Source organism: Apteryx rowi, unplaced genomic scaffold (genome assembly GCF_003343035.1).
Source record: "Apteryx rowi isolate R43461 unplaced genomic scaffold, aptRow1 scaffold_1486, whole genome shotgun sequence".
NCBI classification, from domain to species: Eukaryota; Metazoa; Chordata; class Aves; order Apterygiformes; family Apterygidae; genus Apteryx; species Apteryx rowi.
This window is the reverse complement of record NW_020447737.1, coordinates 1-16,289: the sequence shown is the minus strand read 5'-3', so window position 1 is coordinate 16,289 and position 16,289 is coordinate 1. Positions and strand designations below refer to the sequence as shown.

The 16,289-nt window shown below is 39.3% G+C and overlaps 1 protein-coding gene across 1 annotated transcript; it reads right to left on the bottom strand.

Annotated features, from left to right (window-relative positions):
* Positions 1 to 5,751: 5,751 nt before the first annotated feature.
* On the bottom strand, positions 5,752 to 13,375 carry LOC112962439 (prostatic acid phosphatase-like; the record flags this gene model as incomplete). Its single annotated transcript, XM_026058587.1, has 7 exons — positions 5,752 to 5,870; positions 6,820 to 6,989; positions 7,573 to 7,679; positions 9,550 to 9,632; positions 10,990 to 11,122; positions 12,119 to 12,223; positions 13,277 to 13,375. Coding segments are annotated over 7 exons (816 nt in total), but the record flags the coding sequence as incomplete, so codon positions are not given.
* Between the last annotated feature and the right edge of the window lie 2,914 nt (positions 13,376 to 16,289).

Below are 16,289 nucleotides of genomic sequence, written 5' to 3'. Positions count from 1 at the left end.
AAACTGAAACACAGACACTTCCATCTTAACATGAGGAAAAACTTTTTCACTGTGAGGGTGACAGAGCACTGGAACAGGTTGCCCCGAGAGGTGGTGGASTCTCCTTCTCTGGAGATATTCAAAAGCCGCCTGGATGCAATCCTGTGCAATGTGCTCTAGGTGACCCTGCTTGAGCAGGGGGGTTGGACTAGATGATCTCCAGAGGTCCCTTCCAACCTCAGCGATTCTGTGATTCTGTGATTCTCCCTCCCTCTTGTCACAGTAGCATTTACTAGGGCTCAATGTGTGAGTAAGCATGTAGTGGAAAACAAACTCCTCCTTGGAGAACAGAAGGAATACCTTCAGGACCATGCCAATCATTTCCTGACAAAAGAGTTAATTTTCAAAAATCTCAGATTTTATGTTGAGAACCTCCAAAAATCATGCTATTGTATGATTGTTCCTATAGTGTTTCCAGTTCTGTTGGAATTTCCTTTGAGCCAGTAAAAGTCTGTAAGAACTTTCTGTCTCAGCAATGCAGTACTTCTAGAGTTTATCATTATTATTTCAGGATATTTGGTCTCTGCCTTGAACAATTAAGACCCCTCATCATCGAGAGCCCTGTGTAAGTCTTTGTGTTTCCGTTGATAACAAATATGCTTAGGGCTACATCTTAAAACTGTTTGCAGAAAGATATGTCATTACAAAATGACATACTCAAGAAGAGTCAGAGTGCTTTTGTACTCTTTAAAGTGGCAGTTACTTCATTCCAGTATGGAAGAAAGTTTGAATAGAGCCCTTAGGCTGCTTTTGATAATGTATGCTATGGTAATGAGACTCTCCTGGCATTTTGTTCAGAGATACTTGTCTGAAGCATCTGGTAAATAATTATTAAGTAATTGTACCCACTGTATACTTGCCTGCAGTTCTGCAGAAATGGAATTCCTCTTAAGGCTGAAGTGAGACAGTCATTAATGACAACAGCATTTAATGATGGAGAATGTGAATTCCTTGCAGAGAACTGGTATACAAAACATAATGTAACATCAACCAGACCAAAAAGAGAATGGAGGACATGCACTTGTCTGTTTGGGCCTTAAGTTACCTTTTTTCTAGTCCATATATCCTTTTAATTCCCATGATGTCTATTGAAAGCAAGGGCTCCCCATAGGAAGAGGATGAAAGTTTTAGCTGTCATAACCAGGACACAGACTGATTACCTTTTTTTGACCTAACTGCTACTAAATATAGAAAAAGAGAACTAGAGCCAGGACCATTTTCTTTTGCTACTATTTTGAACTTTCTATATGGTAAATAGTATCTTTCCTATTCCCACAGATTTTTTAAAAAGAACACTGGAATCTCAGTCTAAAGGAAGGATGAGTCTGACAGTGTACTATGAGTATCAGCAGAGAAAGYAGTGGCATTGCTCTGCATTAGAAGAAATTATAGAAATTAGCACAACGGGACTTTGGACATGTGTTTTTAAATGCCTTTCCAAATTGTATCTGATGTCTCAGCTGTTGTCTTGCAGGCCTTGCTAGTGTTAAAATCCCTTTAGAAGTGAAGTTGCCTAGTCATAGGAGAGACCTTGTAATATAATTGTTCAAAGGGTTTGCTGTTATTTCAGCAGCAACTCATCTATATTTATTTGAGTGTTAATACCTGGCAACTTATGATGAAGAAGCATTATAGAATGAATCAATAAAGCTAGCCCTCTGTAGGTAAATGTCCACCTTTCTTCCCCATCTTTACTGACAAGAAATACTTTAAAGAGAATAGCATTTTCAGGCATTTCATGCCAAGAATGCAATACTATGCAATATTACTGAGATCAGCTCTACATGGATTCCTAAAGGCCAAGATTATATATGCCTGAGAATAAACCACTATCTAACCTCATTATCAATCTCAGATTCTATCAATCACTGTAAATATTTCTTCTTCTTTATGGAGAAGTATTTCTAGCCTTTTTTGTTTGTGGAGAAAACACAGAAACATAACCTTTGTCTTTTGGGTTTTAACCCAAACTCAAGATTTTTGGACTGAACTGATTTTTTTTAATACAGTGTATTTGTAATGCTTTTTGGTGTATATTACCACACCTGAGAAAATGTTATTAAATGAGAGAAAATAGTATCATTTGGATTGACTGTCCCCACATTGACAGGTACAGGTGAACCTGAGTGCTCCAGAGTGAGCCACTATTATCCTAGAAGTCAGATAGCTATGCTTGCTGTCCCAATATGTGCAATATTTAGGACTGTGAATTAAAAAGCTCCAGAATTGAATAAATTCAGGAAGAGAATGTAGTTACTGACTGAGTTGGAAAGTGCTGTGTATACATTGCAATCTGCCATATGCACTGGTAAACTTTGCCACAGAACTCTAGTTGCTACCGTAGTTATAGTAGAGGCAGATGATGACATTCCCAAAGGGCAAATGGAAAAGCTTGATGTCATCAGCCCTACTAATGTCAAAGCAACAGTGATTTGAAAATTGGTTCTTTGAAAAGGAGCAAATCTGAACATTCATTTTTGCTTGGAAACTATAGGCATACTGAAAGCTCTATTATTGTTCACTCAAATATAATTACAAATTCTGTATTGTTTCTTTAGGTTTTTTTGCAGCATTACAACTTTTTGGGGGACAATGTATTTTCTAATCACAAACAGTCTGCAGATTATAATGAGCAAATTGTAAATATGGCTATAAAATGAAAAAGGCCACAAGCGCGTCTGACACTCAGAACCTTTTACACCATCAGAGAAACTATACTTGACTTAATCAGAGTAAGGCAAAGGATCTCTACTATAAATGAGATTCAGGGCCTACGTTACTATTGTATCACATCTTTGTCTTCCATCATCACAATATTAGTTCTGACGTTACAGCATCTGAACCCATCCATTACATTTCATGTAATCTGTGTTCACTGGATCCTCTCTAAAAGTACATGGATATTTTCAAGTATAACTTCTATCTGTTAATAAAAAGGTGTCCTTACAATAAAATTACTTCATGACAGCACCTGCTGCAACTAGAATTGCCATACATCCTGAAATTCTCTGTGACAGCTTAGCCTTAAGTAGCATAAACCGCAAAAGATGTCTCAAAAATCACAATGGATTTTACTTTCTGTCTGGGTGTACTTCTTTTTGTAAGAAGCAATCTTGGAAAAATATGCCCCATTCTGCTTCTTGTGTAGTGCCACTAACTGACTCCCTAATTTCTCAAAAACAGTTCTTCTTACTACATGTTATCAGTCAATGATACCTCTTCACTTGTCAAGCATCTGATTGCCTCTAATAAAAACATACCCAATCTAGGTTTAAGTGAGTACCAGCAGCAGTGTGGCCATGGTAATAGAGAGCTCAACATGAGGTAGCCACTGAATATATGTATATAGGAGCCAGATTCGGTTTTGCAGTTTGTGCTGAGCTGTGCCCTACTGTGAGTGTACTGCTAACAGTAACCAAATCAGTTCAGGCTTGTTTCCTAGAGCTGCTATAACACTTTTGACTGCAGTCAAAACTTTAAGTTTTTGCACACAGGATCAGAACTACTAGTTGCAATCTGTGAAGCTGATACAGCCAAAATGTCTGATTTAAGAATAGTCTTCCATCTTTTTGACAACTTTGTCCCAAACCATTATACAATAAAACATCCTCACCATGGAGGAATCAAATCTATTATTTGATTATGACATTTCCCCAAGTAGATATAATGGATACATCAGGGATACTAGTAAGAGCTTCTTACTGAGTGGGAGATGCTGCTTCAAAAGCTGGACTCCTCAGTAGCTGAAGCAGGCAATGGTGCTTGGAAAGATGCTTGCTGTATTCCCACAAGTCTTTGCTATTCCATTTGATTTATGCTGTGTAGTATCCATGCATCTAATTACATCACATTTATATGCATCCATGGCTGTAATATCTGGGTGCTTCACTGATGCCTCCATGTGCTCTGAGGAAGGGATTCTGTGAAGTCACTTGAGTATGTTGAAGAGACTGGAGAGTTTATTGTGTAGTGATGGTGCAAGGATGATACAGGCTTGCAGTCCTTGGGTATTTTCAAAAAATAGTGGGTCCTGTTTACTCCTACATAGTTGCACTCTGAAACAGGAGACAGATCAGATCTTCCCTCCATTCAAGCAGAAGTGCTAATGAAGTTGCTGCAGTGGTGAGAAGGGGCAGAAATCTGTTGCCTTCTGAGAGAGCATTTCCATGGCAATTACAAGAACTGTAAATGGAGCAGCACTTGCAGAGATTGAAGACAGGTCTTTGTAGATGAGTGCTAGCTGACCCAGGCTCCTGCACTCCAAGCTGCAAGCCACAGATGTGAGCCAAAGTAAGTCCAAAAGCAGTGTATCCACATTGGTGTGATGCTGTGCCTGAGCTAAACAGCTTCGTCTCTCAGCTTTCTCTAGATTTCTGTACCTCAACAGGAACCATTAGCTTGAGCACGTTATTACTCATTGTGTCTGTCTGAAGCAGCTGTTGGCACCTGTCTGTGTAGATGTCTTGATTTAAAAAAGGCTTCTCCACAGTAATGTGGTTCACAGTATCCTCTACAGGACTACAAGATCAAGGTCTTGTACTCCTTGAAGCATATGATGATAAACAGTATTTTATACAGCAATGTCAGTATTTATGATACTAGTTTATGATACTAGAGACGAGCATGGAAACACATTCCCTTCCCTTAGGAGCTTACAGTCTAAACAAGCAAAATATGGTTCGCAGAAGAAATCAACATACAAAAAGTAGAATCACTGTCTTCTTACTTTCAGTGCATGTCTTGCATGTAAGCTATTCTGAGCAGATCAAGGAGATATTGTAAATTAAAATGAAAGGTGATGAGCAGAGTCATAGCTGGAGGAATCATTCTAAGAGTGGCTCAAAGAACTGATGTTATAGGAGGAACCTGAAGCAGGACAGAGGCACTCRTGGAATCAGAAGACAGCTGCAAGGCAAAGGATCGTTCATGATTGAGAGTTCACAATAACAGGAAAGAAGTATAGCAACAGAAAATAGATTTAAATGTATTTACTTATCCATGTTTTTGAAACTCTGGGCCCTGACCAAGATCCTGGTGTGCTAAGCTTCTTGCTTGATGCCTGGATATGTGACAGAGCAGCCCAGTTTCTACTAATTTCAATGAGAGCTGTGGTAGCATAGCTCCTTTGAAAAACAGGCTGGCAGCTTTTATTATCTGGAGGCTAAAGTCAAAACACCAGCATAGATTTGCATGAATAAATGCAGAAACTGCACATCCAAGTATTGGTACAAATCTTTTTCACACAATAATTGCAACTTTTGCGTGCTGAAAACATGTTCCTGCACATCAACGAAATTTGTTAAGTTGAGAAAAACATTACAAACTGTGACTTTCAAGAAAGACTCTTTGAGCAGGGCAAGAGAGAAGCAGAGGGCTCAGCAGTAATGGGCAATAGCAAAAATATGCATAGGTAATAGCCCCCTTGTCCCCACTGGTTGACTTGGTAATGATTAATAATAGTAGAAAATTTAAAGGTAGAAATTGGAGTAGTTCATCTCCCTACTAAAGAAAATTCTTAACAGTAACTTATTGCTATGGTATTTCTTATTGCATATGTTTAGTCTTTCAGGAGCCAGGCCACAGATACTTCTCTTCAAGTTTATTGAATATGCTTTGGAGATTCATTTGGCGAGAGGTAACTGATGGATATAAACCAGAGCAACCTGAAGCCTAACATCTAGCTGCTCTCTCTTTCATTCTTTTACCTCTCCTTTAAAGGTCTTGATAATTGTTTCTGCGTCTGCAGCGTCCATAATGATAAAGGAGATAGAGCAATACAAGGTCAACGATGAACAACAAGCCAACAGCAACATCAAATCCTATAAACATATCTGTGAAGGAAACACAGTAAAGGAGAAGTGTGTTAAGGAAAGGTGTAAATGTATGTCATCTTAGATACAGAGATAACAATCTAATGACAAATATGTACAATGGAAATACTTTTATAGTTAAATTTTCTTGTATTTCTGGCAAGATCAGATGGTCTGCATTTGCTGACCTATCTAACATAAGTATAAATATATATATTTCAGTCTTGGGAACATATACATACTTCCTGCCCTAGGTGTTCACAGAGCAAGAGTGACATCTCATGTGTAGTTAATGCAAACCAGGAGTTTCATGTGGGATCAGCAGAACACTAAATATATGTAGGAACAGGGAAAGACCAGGACTATCAGAAAATGACATGTATTTCCTTACCCTTGCCTCCCTCCTGGAAATAATATTCAGGCAGGAAAAGGAGAATTTGGCCAAGGTTAGCATCTGTCAGTTGTTGGTAGTCCAAGGCAAATAACTGCTGTATCTGTGTGGATCAGCTGCACTGGGCACGTACAGTGGAGGCTAAGGTATTCTCAATGTATATAGTACACATGCCAGAAGTCTAAATGCATCAAACTTACCATGCATGTGAAAGTCATTTATGCTTTTTATCTACAGAAGGTCTGATGCATCCAATGTGCACTGGACTCCTTCCATGGTGCCCATACCCATATTTCTGTCTGACAGTTTCAGTGACAGGAGCTCTAGTTTTGGCCATGTCCTTATGTTATTCCTTACGTGACAATGCCAATAACAGCACTGCTTTCATACTGGTGGGCAAGTCTACCCTTTGTATTCACAGAGAAATTTAATTTAAATCTGCCTTCCCTATCAGTGATAAAGCTGGTCCAGACCCCTTAAAGGGAGATCAATCTATTGTATGAAAGGTACAAAGTTGGAGCCATTGATACAACTTCTGCTTACATGTCTTATATGGAAAATACACAGCTGTTACACTACCTTTTGTTTTATCTTTCTTCCCACATTCTTTTGACCAATTTTCTGCAATCATAGGAGAAACGAGTTCAGTGAACTTCTCAAGTGGACAAGAAGAGGTGCATCCTGGCAGACTGAGTAGGTAAGGATCCTTTGAGGTATCATTCCGGTAATGCATTTCAATGCTATACCGCCTGATTAACAACATGAAAAAGATAAAAAAAAAAAAAGTTCTTAAATAGGAAATTTCCTACTCAGAGACAGAATGTTGCAAATAGCCTCTCACATACTATTCTAGAACCTGTTCTTCAGGAACGGAGGCTTTGTGAAAGATGTTCGCAAAGCTCAGTTTGCCAAAACCAGTTGTGTGACTGTACAGGTCACTGGTCAGGTCAAAAGGTCTTTCTGAAGGCCACTTGCATGGCAACAGCATCGGGCTCTCATAAGCCAATTGGTTTACCTCGGGATTTATGAGACATCTCAGAAATGTTGTTGGTATTATCTGAAGAAGCAGGAAAGTTTGTCTTCCTACTTACTTCCAGCTGATAAGGCCTGTTTTCATCTTGTCTTTCAAAGCACACAGATACGTGCACATACAGCAACCGTGATTTTTACAGTTTATATTATAATATTGTGCCTGTGGACTGCTCACTGAAGTATCAGTTTAAAATAAATTTGTGTCTTACAATATTTGAGGGAAAACCAATTCTTTGGGAGGGAAGGGAGGAACAAAATTCCAAATACTTCTTGCTCTTGCGTAGATAAGAAGATACTTGCCCACTGCTTTCTTGATAAAGCTCAAAAAACTGGCAAGCAGCATATGGTGGCAGTTTTCCATTGAAAATATTGAGAGCAATCTGGAGGGCCCCAACTGTGGTGTCGTGCTATTGGGGAAAAAAAAAAATCCTTAAAATTCAGTAAGCTCAACTCCCATTTATCCAGAGTAATGAGAAGAGAGTAGAAAAAGAGTGGAAATCCAAATAAAACAAAACTTGTGTAAATTTGACCATAAGAACATATTCTGTATATTCACTATTGGAAAAAATGCGTTAACAGATTACTGCAGACAGCAGGGGACACTTCCAAAGAGTTACTTCAGGCTGTCTTTTATCTTGTGGCAATATTTTGGATACGGGGATACTGCGGGAAGGCAAGGCATTCTCTAGCCTGAGAAATAAAGGTAGTTTTTCAGTGCATTTTGCTACCCCTTCCTTCAGTAGTGCTTCTTCATTCCAGGAGTAACCTTGGTAGCTCTACTGAGAATAGGGCAGTGTAAGGTAGTCTATCCTATGGCATTTCAAGTGAATATACAAATACTCTTTTTAGATGGTATACCAAACAAATAGTTGGATACAAAGATTCTCCCCCCCTCCCTCCCCCAAAAACTTTTAAAATTGTTGTTCCTTCTATTTTGACCTATGCAATAAAATCTTAGTTTGTGAATCTCAGGATCAATTACCCACCCAACCACCTGCAGTCTCGTCCTCTCCCCATTATCCCTCCTTTTGCAGGAAAGCCCAGAAGGAGGAGCTGAAGGAAAGGAAATCCTTGATGCTGTCAAAACTTTGCAAGCAATTTTGTATACATATTTCCTAGGCTTATTTACATTATAGTCTAATATATATAGTCTAATATAAGCTGTATATAGTCTAATATAAGCTGTAGTCTAACAGCTACATTTTAGTAATTACTCAGGATCTGGAACTATTTAGATCAGTTTCAAAAGTAAGAATATACTTGGCCCCAAGGCATTAGAGCAGCAGTGAAAATTCAGAGCACTCTTCTTGTTTTTCCTTCTCAAAAAGAATGTAGTAGAGCTAGAAAATGTACAGAAAAGGCAGCAAGAAAGATTTAAGATCTTGAACAGTTTCTATAAAAGTAAATATTAAATAGGTTAGGACTCTCTCTTGGAAAAGAAAAGATGGAAGAGGTGTGACAGAAAATAATAAATTCATGAGTGACACAGGAAAAGTGAATAAAGAATGACTGTTCTCTGTTTTTCATAATACATGTGTTAGGAGGGAACTAAACCAGCATTAAGTTTCAAAAAAACCAGAAGGAAGTGCTTCTTTCTTTTAACACATAAGCTTTAGAAGTCATTGCCACAGGATGTTGCAGAGGCCAAAGTACAAATACATTAAAAAAGTGATTAGCTAAATTGATGGAAGAAAGTCTATCAAGGGCTATTAAATACATAAACACAGATTCTGTCCCAGGAAGTCCCTAAGCCACAGATTGCTGGAAGACTGTATCAGGGAAGCATCACTCTGTGCTGGCTTTATTCTCACACTCTTCCCTGCTGTTGGCCATTGTCAGAGATGATAATGAATGCACTAAGTGGATCTTGGTCTGACCCAAATGGCCCTCTTCATCCTCTAAAATGAAAAAAAATTCTTAGTTGTACCATCCCTTTCTAAGCAGAAGAAGGGTTTGGATGCACAGCTGAATTTCTGCTGTGTGCCAACTCTAGGCTAGGAGCACTTAAGGGAAGCTGCAACATAAAGAAACCGCATCAGTAAGCTGCAGAAAAATGTATGCTAAAATACACAGATATCTTTACCAAGTACAGTTTGACTGAAATTGAGGTGCGATCCATGGTCCTGCTGTATTCTTGTATTGTCTTGTATTCAGCTTGTTTGCTGAATTGAACTATGTTATTCTTTTGTTTAACTTACGGGAACAAGCTGATTATTCCCTTTTGGGGTCTTTACTAGTAACATCATAGCAACATTTGTCAAAGATGAAGATACTCACTGCAGAATAGACCTCCATTTTTCTTTCTCTTGAAGAATTAGCAGCTTGTTTAATACTTTTTAAAATAGTATTCACAAGGACACCTTGAAAAGATGGGAAAAAAGGAAGAAGAAAGTGAAGAAAGAACATTTGCATAGAAAGTCGAAAACACAAAAGATTTTGGGTGTCAAACAGGGAACATCTACTCAGGCTTCTTACTCATTTTTAGCTTAACACAAATTCATACCTGTGGAGAAGATATTGTAGAAATGAAATACATCATTCATGTCAACTGAAATTACAGGATTTACAGAAATCAGGCAGAATTACCCTGAGAATTAGGGCTAATGGCACTTTCCGTTTTGTTATGCTGAGACATCTTCTCCATCTTTTTTCGTCTGTTTGGAGTTTTGCGATAGTGACAGCTGCACTGGCTTCTTCCTCTCTAGATTTTGAAGAAATGTTTTTAACTATTTACTTCCAACAAGTCACTCAGTACTCAGTATTTTTTACAAAGCTCTTTTGTACTCCTTCTCTCGTTCAGATGTATCCTAAAGCCAATGGGACAAGGGCAGCAGAGATTCCCTGTAGCACATGTTATACTATTTGAGGGAAAGAGGACATAACTGATATGTCCATGCATACTAAAAAATAAGTCCTGACCACGTGATATGGCCAGCTACCAGCTAGTGGGCGTTAGAGACTGTAATTACTATATATTGCTTGATCCAGTGATGCATATGCCTAGGTGATGAGACTGCTAATAATTTTTAGCTAGGTCATGACTGCAGGATAGGTGCGTTACAAAGCCTAGTCCCAAACAGTCCAGACCGTGGACATTGAAGCTCACTTGTCTGGGTTTCCTTCTCAGGGGCACTTGGGGGTGGTGCCATGCACCCCAACTTTGGAGCGAAGAAGTGTTCCCAGCTCTTCCAGTCTAGACATAACTTGAATCTCTCATCTTCCATTCTGATCAGACTGTTTTGGAGCAGCTTTATGTCAGGTTCTCAGAGAGCTAATAATGTGTTGCCAGAGTTTTGTCACAATATATAACCACTACATCAAGGAGAAAAACAATGATCAGGAAACAATTAGAATACATATTGAAGAAACAGAACTTGAGCTCAATCTAAGCTGGTATCAGACAAATAAAGATCAGTCCCTTGGGGGCTTGATTCTTTTTCCTTGGATTTCTATAATTTTTCTTAAAATCTTAATCTATTAGAGTGTCTTAACATCTTCAGGATAACTAAAAACATTCACGTCTATACCTCATTTCAATATCTCATCCATGCAAATGCTAGTTTTCAACACATTTTCCTGGTTCATATGATATCCAATGTCCTTAGTTACAAATAGGGGTTCCGTATCAATAATTTTGCATGAGTAAGGTGACAGAATGTTGTGTATTATCGTAAGTATTGTCTCCTCCTTTCTGGAAGCTACATGTTCTTGATTTACCTCCTTGTAGTCGTGACTTCTCTTCTGTTTTATAAAGCCCAAATAATGACAGTAAGGACAATTCTGCCAGTTTTTCCATCTTGTCCATTACATCTTTGGTGGCCCATACAGGGCGAGTGTAATTGTGAATACCCTAGTGATAAATGAAAGCAAAATTATATTTTTTCCTCTACAGATTTCCATCCTCCTATTCCCCTACCTCACACCACTACTTTTGGACTCTCTGAGACTGTCCTGCAATTCTTTGCCCAGTGAAATACCTTTTGTGGAAATGGGGATCAACCTGAAATGGATGATCTGGAAGAGGGGAAGTACCTGTGTGAAGGGGATCCCTTGCAAGTATAATGTATTCTTCCTATAGTGATACTTCTTTCTGGTTTTGCTAGTGTGAAAGACTGCAGACATAYATTCTCTCTCCTTCCTCTAACACTGGGTCATCAGGGTATAACCTAGCTCCAGCTTGTCCTGCCTTTTCCATACAGTGGACCAGATACTAGTTCCATCACAGGCCATTTACAGACAAGTGTCACTCTCCAGTCAATAACTGGAGAGTGCACTAGCATCTTACAGTGTCTAAGTGCATCAGTGGAGGATATGCTGCTGTTAATGACTAGTTGGGGCCAGATGGAATTATCCCATGCATGGGACCAGTCTGATTGCATTCACTGGAGCAATCATCATCTCCTAACTTTCTAACCAATAGATCATAATCTTACTTCTCATCTTCAACATCTATCTAAAGATTTTTATGTTTACTTGTTGTTAGTTTAAAGCAAATACTTTCATTTTCCTGTTAAAAATCATAAATACATCCTAGCCAGCATGCTCAAATAATTCTACAGCAACATACTGGGAAGGAAACTGAGGGAACAAAGGGAATGGATTTCTGCACCAGTGCGTCGGGGTTAAAACACCAAATGGAAACATGCGAACAGCAATTTTCCAAGCTGTAGTCCATGCTTTTGGGGTATCTTTTACCAATGCACTAAATTAGGATTTAGATTCAAATTAAAGAAAAGAAGCAAATTCAGGAGAGAAAGCCACTCATTCCTGTGAAACCAAATTGCCATGGTTTAGTTGAAACATGTTTGGAGTTATTTTCTCCCCCAATCCCCATCGCTATTATTACCTCACAATATAGCGTGTCATACGTATTCCAGAGTTTGAAATTGTCCAGTATTTTGAGATTGTTTAGTTCAAGTCCTGTGTTAACTGCCATCGTTTGTAAAAAATCCTGGGAAGAAAAATTAAGAATACACCACAAATACTCAATACCTGTGGAATGAATACAGATTCATCAGCATCCAAACTTATTCCCATGTTGCCTGTTTCACACTGGTAGCTGACAGGGAAGAATTGCTATGAAGTTGTAATTCACCTCTCTGGCAGGACAATGAGGCTGGCCAGAGTAGTTGAGCTGGCAGAAAGTTAGAAATAAACCAAAAAAAAAAAAAGTTTGGCTTAGCCCAGCCAGTGCAAGCAGTGAGTCTGAAGTGACTCAGAGGATGTGTACAGGTGCGGTCAAGGGTGTGAGGGCCACACGAGACCCCTGCTTGTGAGGTCTGCAATTACAAAGTGGATCACAGGCTAACTAGAGAGCAGCAGTAGCCATTGTCCAGAGTAATTATTGCCCACAAGAGCATGGTTGCTTGGGGCAGGTATCCCCACCATGTGCCACAGCCTGCTGCAGCATTGCAAGGGGAAATTCTGGATCACTAACTGTGAAGATGTGTGTCAGGGCCAAAGCAGAAGCATTTCTTTTGATGGATCCAGAATGCCTCTCTGAATAAGAGCATGTGAATGCATGTTATTCACTGATACTGTGGTAAAATTTTCACTAGTCAGTGTTTGCCTGGCTGGGCTTGCTTTAGTTCTCTCTTGCAGCATTAACTTCAGAAAGTCATAGCAGGAAGACCTAGATTTTCCTGAGTTTCAGGATATTTATCAGATTTTTAGAACTGGTTTTGTGCTACCCTGTAAAACTGGGAATTGCTGCATCCAAAATATTTCCTCTCCCCTCAGTTCATTGAACTTTAATTACATGCAGCTCTGAATAGTATCAGAAAATTAATGTTAAATTCAGGTTTTAAAAGATAAGTTAATGTAGACAAGCTTGAGAAATGTATTTCAAACATACTTTTTGATGGCTGACCTAAATTTCTATTTTTAAGAGAGTCCTCAGGATTTTTAGGCATTTTAGCAAAAGCTGTCAACACAGTTCTGTAACTTCTACATGTTAGGTCCTTTCATTTTTCTTAGATTTTGTTTCCTTTTTATTTTGCCTTACCATGTACGGTTGTATTCTATTTTGAAATTCACTAGATGTTTGGGTTTCATTCTGAAGTTCATCAAAACGGGGACAGTCGTGCAGAGGAAAATGCAGCCTCTGAAATAAGAGAAGTAAAAATTAGAATAGTTCTGGGACTAATCAACACAACCCTAGGTTTTGTATTGCTAAGATATTTTATATTTGTGGGATAGATTCATGGCCCTGCTGCAGCTGCTCTGTGACAGTTTGTTTGGGCACCATGTTCATGAATTTGGTGAACATAAGAAATGGTCTGTGGTAGCCTGACTTTCCAGTTGTTACCAAAAGGCCCAGACAAGAAAGAGTCTCAAAGGGGGGGGGGGGGGAATGGGGGAACTGTTACCAGCTCGGACAAGAAGGAGTCTCAACGGGAGCCTCAGACAAACATACCCAAGGACACAGGTGCAGCTGGGACTGATACATCCTGAGAAAGTACAGATAAACCGGCAGAAGCCAGTTGGAGCCAAGATTAGGACCAAGACAGCTTTTCTCAAACAAGGAAGCAGGCCAAGTTGAGACCATGTATGGAAAAGTAGAGCAAAGTTCATGGCAAGACACTGAGTGACACCTCTTCTGACACCACTAGGGACCACCAGAGACCACCAGAGACCCCCAGAGACCCCCACAGAAGACCCCCAGAGACTCAGACAGCATGCRTAATGATTATGTAAATGTAGTAATTAGTTCTAGGAAATAGAATGAATATGTATAATTATTCCTGGAAATTTAATGCATATGCATAGGATAGAGCAATATAAACTTTAGATGATGTGACACATAGTGTGCACGTTGGGTGGAGCTATCCCCTGTGTACCCAGTGCTGTAATAAAGAGAATGCCTGCTTCTTAATGCTACATTGGTGTTAAGGAGTTTTTCTCCTGATTTCAGTGACACAGTGATAATCTAAGGCTGTGATAGCTTGATTTCCATCAGTTTAGCTGATTTTGGCTGGAAGCAGTTATGTCAGGGATTGCTTTGGGAAATGGCTCAGTCTCCATGATCAAGAATTTGAAAAAAGAATTTTAAAAAGCTACCATTTCCCTCTTTTAGTTTCTGCACCCTGCTAGATGCAGCTCGTCTCCACCTAATTTGGAATCTGAATTGTTTTTTCCAGCCACATATCCCACTTTCAGTGCTTTGGAGATAACTAGTATAATATGGTATGCATTTTAAGTACAGCTTAATGGACAGAACTCCCAGGTAAAAATGACTAATAAATTGTGTTTCTGAAATATCAAAAAGCTATGACCATATAGCATTGGTCTTGCCTAAGCACATGGCTTCATATTTAATAACTCCAAGTCTATGCGTTTTGAGATCACCTGATAGTAYATATTTGATCTGAACCATGTGTAAATACATACTCACATCTCTGTCAAATTCTGTTCTGGCAAATATGCTTTATGCCAGTTGCAGAAGGACAAGTGATATCTGAACCAGCCTAAAGTCTGCCAGTATAAAACTTACGGTTTCAGAATTGTTTGAGTGAGCAAAATAAGGTTGCATTTGTTCAGCACTTCATGTCATATCACTAGAACATTTTTGACCCAGTACTATTTATCCTGTAACACAAATCATGTCATGGAACTGAGTTATATAATGGAGAAGTTCACTCTGTATAGAGGCTTCTAAGAAGACCCACATGTCATTTAACTTCTACATCTATGGCTTAAGTAGGACTTAAATGGCAAGAAGGTCTGCTCTGCCTTGGGGTGAACATAGCAAAATGCACTTCCAGTGCTTCTTTTTTCTCTCTGATATATCAAAATGCATCAAGTGTGAGGCTTGCAGTGGTCACCAGTAGATGGTAACATGCTTTCCATTGAAAAGATTTCCAAGGGTGCATTTTCTCTCTAACAGCAGCACACTAGAGGGTGATGGCTCAAGCTGCAATATGAAGCTAGGGAACGTTGTTTAATTACACAATAACAAATGTTCCTCTTGCTGTATGGCTTAATTATTCTCCTCTAGGTGTTATTAATTAAGCCACTCCCTTTGGCCTCATTAAGCAGTACTCTGGGCTTTTGCCTGTTGGGTCTTGATAGATCCCAGTGGCTGAAAAATAAACTGTGATTAGGTTTTTTTACAAGATGATACTTGGCTTCAACTTCCCACTTTGTGTTGCTCAGGGCTTGAAAACACCCTCAAATATCTGGTTGGTTTAACAAGGGAACAATATTTTTTTCCAGGTGGTTTGCATATTTAACAGGCATTTGGAGTTGTTTCAGTGAGACATCAGCACCCACCCCTGGGGCAGTTGCAGAAATGATGGGTACTAGAGATTCTACAAATGAGCTTGCCTTCTGCAAACAGGTCGCAACACTGTACTGTGGTTCCCCTGAGGATTTTGTGCTTTCTTTTGGCCAAAGCTCTGACCACTTTGATGCTTTTTCTTATCTTCTGGTGTAAGAACTTCCCCTAGTATCCCACATTTAAATAACAGTGATGATGCTCCTTTTTGTTTAAGGACAGAGGGAAGTTTCAAGCTGAATCACATTGTTCCTAATGCAGTTTGCTGAAACCTCTTCTCCCTGTACCTGCTTGCAAGCATGGCTTTAGAATGGAGTAATGCCAATGGGCAGGTGGGTGCGGCCCCCTCTAATGACAGACTCTGTCCTCTGATGCTGGTGACTGGACAGGCAGTTATTAAATAGCTTTTGTATACATTTCCTCAAAGTCTACCTCTGTCCTCAAAGGCAGAACAGAATTAACCTTTCTGGCACTACACTCAATGACTTTTGTCCTTGTTCAACCTTTTACTTACACAGTTCCCTATCACAGGAGCCAAAGAAATGAAAATCCAAACCTGAGTCAGTCAGGGAGAGCTGTGTATAGCAAAACTTCTGTCAGACCTATCATTTAGGTAGGTCTACTCTTATTATGAACTGTGATAGGTGATAATTTGTTACATCAACTCGTGAAGTGATTTTACCATGAAACTAGGCGCTAAGTACGGGCTATCACCACAATGATTGTACTGAGCCAGCAGAGC